At 44.1% G+C, this 10,463-nt stretch overlaps 1 protein-coding gene across 8 annotated transcripts in view; it reads left to right on the top strand.

Moving 5' to 3' along the window:
* Positions 1 to 10,463, top strand: part of LOC120905715 (protein kibra) — a 32,586-nt gene continuing 22,123 nt past the window's right edge. The window contains exons 1-3 of one of the 8 annotated variants that reach the window (XM_040316735.1): positions 1 to 115; positions 8,723 to 8,778; positions 9,146 to 9,915. In XM_040316735.1, the coding sequence (XP_040172669.1) occupies positions 9,791 to 9,915 (125 nt within the window). In that variant the 5' untranslated portion in view covers positions 1 to 115; positions 8,723 to 8,778; positions 9,146 to 9,790. Of the gene's footprint in view, positions 116 to 187; positions 556 to 8,360; positions 8,617 to 8,722; positions 9,916 to 10,463 lie in introns of those variants that run through there. The other 7 variants (XM_040316733.1, XM_040316737.1, XM_040316734.1 and 4 more) reach the window with 7 other exon arrangements.

Below are 10,463 nucleotides of genomic sequence, written 5' to 3'. Positions count from 1 at the left end.
GGTTCAAGTCACGGCTGACGAAAGAATTCCTTCATTCGAAACCTCGCCAGTGTGGTGGTGGGTGCGTACATGTGTGTTCTGTGTTTGGTTTTGCCGTCGTTTTTGCGTTAATTAGGTGAATATCTTTCCCCATACTCGTATTATTCTGGGATGCTCGTGTCGTACGTTGAAAGGGTATGTGTGTGTGGGGGTCGTTAGGGACGAGTTCGGTGCTTCGGGCGGTGTTCTTTCCTACGAGCCACGCAATTTTCGTTCGAGCGTGTACCGGAGCGGCGTAGAAGCCAAGGGCATCTCCGCACCGCAACAAGGAACACAGTTTCTCACTGTACTTTCTGTCGGCGTCGTTGTCGTCGTCGTGGCGTGGACTGCACGGTTTCGTGTCCCCAATTCGCCGCTGCTGCTTACAGTTGCCAGCGTTGAACCAATCGAAAACAACACGGCAAAGCAAACGGGACAAACACACTAACACACAGCGACACATATGGAAAAGGAGAAAAAAGAAAAACAACAACCTGTGCACTCGCGCTAGCTAGGCTGTGTGAGTACGTACGCTGTGTGAGTATATACAAGTGCGCGTGTGTTGCTGCAGCGCTTTTGTGCCTCTCGTTTTGTGTGTGTGTGTGGTGTGTGTGTGTGTGGTGTGTGTGTGTGTGTGTGTGTGTGTGTGTGTGTGTGTGTGTGTGTGTGTGTGTGTGTGTGTGTGTGTGTGTGTGTGTGTGTGTGTGTGTGTGTGTGTGTGTGTGTGTGTGTGTGTGTGTGTGTGTGTGAGGGTTGGGCCAGGGGTGCAATGCGTGCCTTTGCACACGTTGCGCGTTTGTTTTACAAATCCCAGCAAACAAAATGAGCGAGACAACATGAAGCACAGCGCCACAGCACGGAGACAAGAGAAAAAAGGAGAAATAAGTGCTTGTCCGGTTGATGCGTTGGTGTGTCGTCTTTAGTGTGCGTTGATTAAATATTTTTGAGTTAAGAGGTTTTGTATGCGTCAAAGGCGAGTCGTTCCGCCGCGTGCTGTCCCTTCCTATGTGGAATATTGTTGATTATCATACGATACGACAGCGTAGCTATTAGGTAGCGACGAAGAGTAGTGGGTATAATTCAGCCAAAAACACACCACACAAACACACACACACACACACCAGTATACAAATACACGTAGCCACAACCGTTTTGGAATGATCACCTAATCTAAATACTCGGGCCGAGCTCGAAAGTTTCCATAATGCGTGTGCAGTGAAACAGGGGATGAGGGAGGGAGGTGGTATGGTGGAAGAGGAATGCGTAGAAAGAAAGTGTTTAGTCCGGCACTGTTGGATTTGTTGTTGATCTTGCATCAAAGGTGTGTGTGTGCGCGAGCATAATCAAACCAAACTGCCAACCATTCTTTATCCGCCGTCGCGATTCCCCCTTTACACAGACACCATCAACCTTTTGCAGACGTTAAAAAGTGTTCCGAAAAGCACAAAAACCTTGAAGAAGGGAACTGGCGGTCGTTAAAGGATCTCGGAATCTTAGAGCGCTCGGTGTCCCCTCACCGCTAAGCGAAACTATTATTTTGTGAACAGTGTTGCCATTGGTTGCAAACATATCCCTGGATCTGTAGCAACTTCCACCCCCTCTTCGGGCTGAATCCCCCCACCCTTAAGAATAGTTGGAATGGACAAGTGGGGAGATAAAAAAAAACACGAACACCTCTGGGGCAAGCTGTGCAAGTCTATTGTGTTGTTGTTGCATAAAGAAGAAGGGTGGTTGGAGGAAGGAAGGCGATCGGTCTCAAATATGTGAAGAATTTTTTACAAGCAACATGTCAGGCAGTCAGGCCCGAACCAACATTCAACAACATCTTACTCATCATCGTCGTCGTGATCCGTGTCACCAACACCAGCAACGAACGAGGCCCAGTGTGCGCACATTCGTGGTCGTGTTGTGTGAAGCGGCAGCAAAAAGTAGAGCACTGCTTACGGGAGGTGGGGTGTGGAGGGGATGGCAGGGATGGGTTGAGGTGGGCCGGTGGGCGGAAAGCGACACATAACCGTCGCAACCAAGGGCCTAATTCCTGATTCAACACTCTAGCACAGTGGTTTTCAACCTTTTTGCTGCTTTTCCCATGTAGAGTGCAAGTAGGATTTCATTCCCCACTCACAAGATCATGAGCATGAGGAGAGCGTGTTATCCCAAGGTATTAGGCAAAGATTTGATAAAAAATTCCCCTCCAAAAAAGAAAAATTCCCCTTGGGGGAATCCGCTGCTCTAGCTCCTCCTCCACCTTTTTCCGACTTGGAAGGGGGTTTGTGAGAAAGAGAGAATAAGTGATGTGGAGAGGTAGGTGCAACGGTCGATGGAGTTTCAAAGAGAAAGACACAGAGTAGACACGGGTGTGGGGCTGGAGGGTGGGTATGGGCTGTGTATGCGTTTGTGGCGAATAAGAGAAAAAAGAGAAAGAAAAGAAAGGAGCGCTGCAACTAGCGGTATCAGCAGCCAAGACAAGAAGAAGGGTGTGTTGTGGTGGAGAAAAAATAGGGTGCGGGGGGTGAGGAGAAGGGGTATAATTAAATACACTGCCGTTTTTCTGCTTCCGTCTTCTTTTTGCAACGCTGTTGCATGCAATTTTGCCTTAATTATTCGCAACTCTCGCACTCCGGCTTCCCTTTATCTCCTCCTCTCTTCACCCATCAACGACCCACACTCTCTGTTCCAGCATCCATTCTTTGTATGTTGCATAGTCGTCGTTCGTCGCTCAATCACTTCCTCCATCTCCTCTATCCCGGCCCCTCCTTCTATTGTCTTCAGTACTCCTTTACAGGGTTTTCCGGGGGTTCTCATAGTTGTGGGACACTTCCTTGACCCTTTCTTATGGGAAGTGAACTTCATAGGATGGAATTTGGACACTATGGTATCCTTTTTGGACAGGTCCCTTGGAAATTCCTTGGAAATGGATTTGTCAAACCAGGGCGCTATAGCGTCCAATTCCCATTACATTAAGTTCATTTCTATTAAGAAAGAGTCAATAAAGTGTCACACACACACATACAGGTCCCTTGGAAATTCCTTGGAAATGGATTTGTCAAACCAGGGCGCTATAGCGTCCAATTCCCATTACATTAAGTTCATTTCTATTAAGAAAGAGTCAATAAAGTGTCACACACACACACACACACACACACACACACACACACACACACACACACACACACACACACACACACACACACACACACAAGGTTGCAGATCATCTCAAACTGGGGAAGGGACCTGGTCCCGACGGTATTCTTATTGAGGCGATCAAAGCAGCTATCAAAGCGTACCCGTAAGCATTTTTATCAATGTTCCAGAACTGCTTCGATACTGGCTTTTTTCCGATACCCTGGAAGCGACAAAAACTCGTTCTTCTACCAAAGCCTGGGAAGCCCCCCGGCGACGCATCAGCACTATGGCCTTTAGGATTGATAGACAATTTCCCCAAGATACTAGAAACCCTAATACTCAACCGATTAGTTGTCTATACGGAAGGCGAACACGGACTGTCGGACAGACAGTTTGGCTTTAGAAAGGGGCGGTCTACTGGTGAAGCGATCGCAGCTGTTTTAAAGAAAAGACGAAGCGCCTTGCTAAAAAAGCGGACAGGAAACAGATACTGCGCTATCGTTACGATTGACGTAAAGAATGCTTTCAATAGCGCCAACTGGGAGGCCATACATGCAGCTCTCTCCAAGATGATGGTTCCACCGTACCTCTGTAGGTTGCTGAGAAGCTATTTAGATCACCGTGTGCTTTTATACGACACAGATCTGGGAATCAAAAAAATGAGCATCACCGCTAGCGTTCCTCAAGGGTCGATTTTGGGTCCAACTCTCTGGAATGATATGTACAACGGAGTTTTGATCCTAGAGCTTCCTCCAGGAGCTGAAGTGATAGGTTTTGCTGATGATATTGCTCTTACTGTCCTTGGTGAGTCAATAGAAGAGATTGAACTCCTCACATCCGACTCCGTAAGCAAAATCGAATCGTGGATGCAACAAATGAGGCTAGAAATCGCCCATAAAAAGACGAAATTCCTCATCATAAGAAGCCACAAGACAGTGCAGTCAGGTAGCATCCAGATCGGTGATGAACGTATTGAGTCGATACGTCATCTAAAATATCTTGGTGTGATCATTGATGACCGCTTAAGTTTCCGGAAGCATGTCGAGTACGCCTGTAACAAAGTCTTTAAGACAGCAAACTCGTTGATACAAATAATGCCGAACATTGGAGGGCCCAAGAGTAGCTGCAGGCGACTTCTAGCTGACGTGGCCATCTCTCGGTTGCGTTATAACGCTGCGATCTGGGCACATGTTCTGATCCCGAACATCGCTGCATGGACGAGTAGAAAACACGGAGAAGTTAACTTCTACATAACTCAGTTCCTCTCCGGCCATGGGTGATTCCGGAGTTATCTTCACAAGTACCGTCACGCAAGCTCCCCAGACTGCCCAGCGTGTGTGAGCATCGTGCTGTCAGCAGATCACGTGCTTTTCCATTGCCCCCGTTTTGCTGAAGGAACGTCATGAAATCACCGTAAAGTGCGGAACAACAATCAACGAAGCAAACCTGACCGAGGTGATGTTGAAGAATGCTGAAACATGGGAAGTCATAGCAAACGAAATGCGATCAATACTGCTGAAGCTGCAGGCCTCATCGAAAGAGGATCAACGACTTGGGCGTGCTTAAAAAAAGTGTTGTGCGTACTATGAAAGTGTTAGTGCATCTGTGCACGAATTGAAGTGAGCCTGTAACTCAAGCGAATGCGTACTTTCTGTGCTTTTGTGTGTTATTACGAGTGTCTCCAGGACTGTCATTCTGTTACGCGAATGTGGTCCATGTTGCAATAGCGAGATGTAATGCTAATGCATAGCCCTTCCCCAAAAAGCATACCGAAAGGTGAACCCATGGGGAAGGGTAGATGGCCCAAGGAGGGGTTTTACTGGGTAAAAATCCTATGTCAACACCCGTGCGACAGCGGGAGTCTTTCGAAGATTCCCCCTCCTTGTAAAACAAAAAAAAACACACACACAGGCACACACTCGTCGTAAGGGCTCTGATGACCAGGCAGCTACATACAAGGTTTTCCGATAGGGGACTGATAGATTTGTAACACGTTCCCTACACATAACGTTTTCTATACCTACATTAGCAGAAGCGAGAGAGCAAATAGATATGAATGTGCTCTACTTCATTTGCCCACACTGAAAATGATAGGGGCACTCATCAAAAGTAAGTGAGTCTCTACACAGAAATTTTTTTTACTGAACTTCACTAAAATTTTACTGAATTTTTTTTTAACTGAATTTTCAGTAATCCTTTCAGTAAAAAGAATGTTTACTGAAACTTTCAGTAATGTCCGGTGCTCACCAAAATGACAGCTCGTTTACTGAAATCCCAGTAAAGCCATTCTCATATTACTGATTTTTCAGTAGTTGGTAGCGATTAAAAAATGACGAAATATTTATTTTAAATTGAGTTTTTATTGATGCGCAGATATTGCCAGTCCCTCAGTTCATATTGTTCATACATGTTTTGTGTTGTTTTATACAGTTGTTATTCTGTATTTTGCCGCCACAAGTGTAGATGGTTCAGTAAGCGCTCACAGACACCACGCAATTTCAGCAAGCACAGTGGATTGTAGCAAACATTTTACACACCAACACGGCTGCCAATTGTTTTAAATTAATCCTGTAAGCCGAAATATCACCTGAAATTTCACCAGGGTGCCTGTAAGCGCCTACAAAATCAACTTTTTGCACATCACGAGCAAGTAGGTACCGCATTGTTTTGTTTTGATGTTCTGACTGACAGGTCGATTTGACAGAATGAATTGCTGCATTTTCAGTAATTTGTTTTACTGATATCCAGTGAAACGACTAATTTGACACTTATTTTACTGATTTTCAGTAATATGTGTATTACTGAAATGAATTCAGTAAATTATTTTGCTGAAAGTCAGTAAAAATATGACATTCATGCTGAAAATCAGTAAAATATTCTATTACTGAACCGTTTCAGTAAAAAACTTTACTGAAGCAGGATGAGAAAATTTGCTGTGTACTGTGTTGCCTTGTTCCACTTCTGATCTGCCTCACAAGGTGGAAATCATTTATATGAATTTACAGTGATTTGTTATTCGAATCTTGACCCGAAACTTCAAAGACTTACGGATTTTCAAAGATTCACAAATCTCCTAATATTCATGAATCTCTACATATTCGTCCATCTCTAAGGATTCATGAATTTAAAAGATTCACAAATCCCTTAATGAGATCCTTCACGATTCTAGTCAGTTTTTTCTATGGAGTTTGACAGTTGGAGACTGAAATCATGTAAACACTCCATACAAAACCACTCATAAAACTAGCCTGCAATTTTCAGTCTAGGTTATTCTAGTCTCAAAGCTAGTATTAGATCTGCAAAATCGAGTATCGAAATGGTGAAAACAAGGTGGTGTTTACATTTTTCCCAAGGTGCATTAAAGAGATCTGGTGATGGAATCTAGATTCAAAGTGCATGCAGTCCAGATGGTCTCATAGCATGTTTTTATAATCAAATTTGAATATCATTTTTTGACAGAACGGGTGAACACTTTTCCTCAAACAAGCTTTCTGGAGGCTTGACAAATACACATCGCACTCTTAAAATCATCATTCAGAAACAGAAGCGATAAAAATCAGCCTTCTAAATTAATACACCTTGGGATAAGCCCTCCTGTATGTTATACCCACTTAGAGAGCTGCTTGAAAACTGCTATACAATGCAAACAGCTGACAGGCTGAAAATTCAGCCTACGAACTTAAAACGGAAAGGGCCCCAATATTCATATAACTCCAGGGATTCATGAATCTTTTCAGATGTATGATTTTCAAAATATTGAATTCGCCCAATCCCACCTATAACTTGCCCGTTGTGGGTTCAAGCCTCGCATGGACCATCTCTCCGTAGCTAAATGAACTATCCGGTTGCGTGGTACTTTCTAAGAAGTCTTGAAAGCCTGTATAGGATGGCATGACCACGTAGGTTGTTACGACAAGAAGAATAATAAAAAAAAAGCTCCAGATTTAAGTTTTTTTTAAACTTATGGATTCCCTTGAGATTCATGAATCATTCCAACTGAGATTCAGATTCATTGAATCATTGCAAAGACTCATTTGTATTCATGAATCTGAATAAGATTCACCCAACACTAGTGTACGCGGGTTCGTGTGCATACCAATACAGTTTGTATACAGAGGCATCATCCCCAAGCTGTCTCGTGGTACGAGATAAGATTTTATTAGATAACGAATTATCGCAAGACAAGCGTCACGGTGAGCAGGGGTAAGAGCAGGCGAGGAGCAGATGCACACATACATAAGCTCCGAGAGAGAGAGAGCGGGTGGGAAGGATGGAATGAGAGAAGGGGAATGGGAATAAGGTGTAGTCTCTCCGAACGTCTATCAAATCGATGGTCTCGCGCTCCGGGGTCTCTGGAATGTCACATTTAAACCTGCCCCGCGCACTGTACACCCTCCTTCTCCCCTACCCCCTTATCCTTTTCTTCTTCTCACGGGTATGTGTAACTAGGTAAGCGCAGCGCAAACACGTATTGCCTAGCGCACGGGGAGGGGTGCGCTTACCCCAATACACGCATGTTCGATTGGTTTATGTAAATTTGTGGCTAGTTTGTGTTGCCTCTTCCTCTTTCTCTTTTTCTTGTCTCTTTTCCCTATCCATTTCTTAAACACGACGCGCTTACAGGGGAGGGCGTGCGACAGAGCCCACGCAATTACGGCAACAGGGCAGCGAGTGAGCGAACGCGCATGCGCGCGTCGTGCACTCAAGCACCCGAGCCGAAACCCCTGTCCGTACACCGTACAATCCGATATATTACATCTCTCTCTCTCTGGCCTCGGGCCCCGGGGTATCTGGAATGCCATATTTCACCGTGCTTTCTCTTTCTCTTTCTCTTTCTCTTTCTCTTTCTCTTTCTCTTTCTCTTTCTCTTTCTCTTTCTCTTTCTCTTTCTCTTTCTCTTTCTCTTTCTCTTTCTCTTTCTTTCTTTCTTTCTTTCTTTCTTTCTCTTTCTCTTTCTCTTTCTCTCTTCTCTTTCTCTTTCTCTTTCTCTTTTTCTTTCTCTTCCTCTTTTCTCTTTCTCTTTCTCTTTCTTTCTTTTTCTCTTTCTTTTCTCTTTTCTTTCTTTTCTTTCTTTTCTTTCTTTTCTTTCTCTTTCTCTTTCTCTTTCTCTTTCTCTTTCTCTTTTTCTTAGATAGAGAGATAGAGATATCGAGAGATCGAGAGATCGAGAGATCGAGAGATCGAGAGATCGAGAGATAGAGAGATAGAGAGATAGAGAGATAGAGAGATAGAGAGATAGAGAGATACAGAGATACAGAGATACAGAGATACAGAGATAGAAAGATAGAGAGATAGAGAGATAGAGAGATAGAGTCAACGCACACAGTGCACCAACATATACCACTATTGATGCAACGATGCATTCGTGTTACCTGTTCACCTCGAAACTGCCAAATGACGGTGTGTTTGGGGCGGATAATTGGTTATTGGATAAATAGGGATAAGTCTGATCTCTGAGGCCAACCATTTTGGGTAACCATTTTTTCCTTCCAAACACAAATTTCCAAATTTCCTAGTACTTTTGTTACAAAAAAAACATATCAATACTAACTTTTCATTTGTCTTCATCTTTTTCTAGGCGTGGCCGAGTTTTGTTTTGGAGTGTTTGAGCCGTGCAGTCGTGAATTTAATAGTGTGAGTGTGTGAGGAGTGTGAGATTCGCGTAATGCGTCTGTGGTTGGTGCGCGAGTCGGAAAGCAGCAGACCTTAGTGTACATTGTGTGTGTGTGTGTGTGTGTGTGTGTGTGTGTGTGTGTGTGTGTGTGTGAGCAATTTCGCCTATCCTTTTTGGCGTGGTGAAGCTCGCCCCTTCCTTCTCACCGCATCGATCAACCCTCCCCCTCCCGCATACACACACCCACCTTCGATCAACCTGTCTGCTGTTGCTGCTGCAACGATCAACTCATATATCAAAGCCACCTCACGAAGCGTTCACCTTCACCCACGCAAACAACAATAGCCGCCCTACCCCTTCTCACGTCTCCGAGTGCGCTGGTGTTAGTCTCGTGCGCCATTTCCACACTTTAGCATGGCCGTCAGTCGCCGCCGCCCGTCATCAGCGCCATCCTCTATCAGTGCGTACACCCGAACAGCGGCCCCCACACTCGGCATGGTGAAGTGCTAGTAGTGTGCGTGTATTTGTGCGTGTGGGCGGATTAGTGATTAGTGTGCGTGTGCCCGAGTGTCTGGCCTCATTTACGCAGGCGATCGCGGTGTTAGTAGTGTGTGATTAGAAAGCAAGCAAAGGGCTAATATAATAAAGAGCAAAAGAACGAATAAGTGAGCAGATGATTTAATGCCAAAAATAGCGGCAAATGCAACTACATCTACATGTACTGTTTTTAACCAACTCATGTCAAAGAGATGCCCCGCACCAATCTTCGCACAACAAAGGCCCGTGTACACATGAACGGGTGGAAGTGAGTGTAGAGGAGCAGTGAAGTGCCCGACGACCGAGGGGCTGTCCCCCTCTCAGCTCAATCTACCTCAACACACACCGAGTGACAACCAAAAGAAGCAAGAAGGTAGAAGGAAGGGAAGAAACAACAACAGCAACAGCAAACATAAATAAAAACAAACAGAACGGAATCAGGACGTGCGCGCGCACCCTTCGTGTGTGCACGCACGTGAACGAAAGTGCTAAATTATGCCAAAAAGCTCCAGCAATGCAGATCTACCACTCGGCTGGGAAATTAACACTGACTACGATGGCAAGGTTTACTTTATCGATCATATCAACAAGAAAACGACCTGGATCGATCCGCGTGACAAGTAAGTTTTTTTATAGAGGCACTAGCTGGCCCGACAAACTTAGTGATTCAAAAAAAAAAAAAAATATATATATATATATATATATATATATATATATATATATATATATATATATATATATATATATATATATATATATATATATTCCATTATTGATTTGTTACTTGGGATAGTTGTATCGTGCACGTATCCCCTCAGGATCCGATCATCGAGTGTAAACCGCCAGGCACCTCACACCAAGTGTCAAAGTGCCGTATACAACACAACAACAATCCTGCTCTTTGTATGGGAGTTAGAAAATCATTATTAAATTAGGTTTAGTGTTACATCTGAACGATGTTTGAGTCTTAAAACCTATTCTCATACCACCATAAGGTGTGTGCAAAGTTTCGTTGAAAATGATCTAGCCGTTTCGGAGGTTGCTCGCAACAAACACCGTGAAACGAGATTTTTATATATATAGATTAAGCCAATGAGCCTATTTTGGCTGTTAAAATCAATAAACCTAATCTTGAAATCTAAGATTCTTCTTTCAAGCCATTTGTGGC

This window comes from Anopheles arabiensis, chromosome X, assembly GCF_016920715.1.
Source record: "Anopheles arabiensis isolate DONGOLA chromosome X, AaraD3, whole genome shotgun sequence".
NCBI classification, from domain to species: Eukaryota; Metazoa; Arthropoda; class Insecta; order Diptera; family Culicidae; genus Anopheles; species Anopheles arabiensis.
The sequence above is the reverse complement of the archived record's forward strand: the minus strand, read 5'-3'. Positions and strand labels throughout refer to the sequence as shown.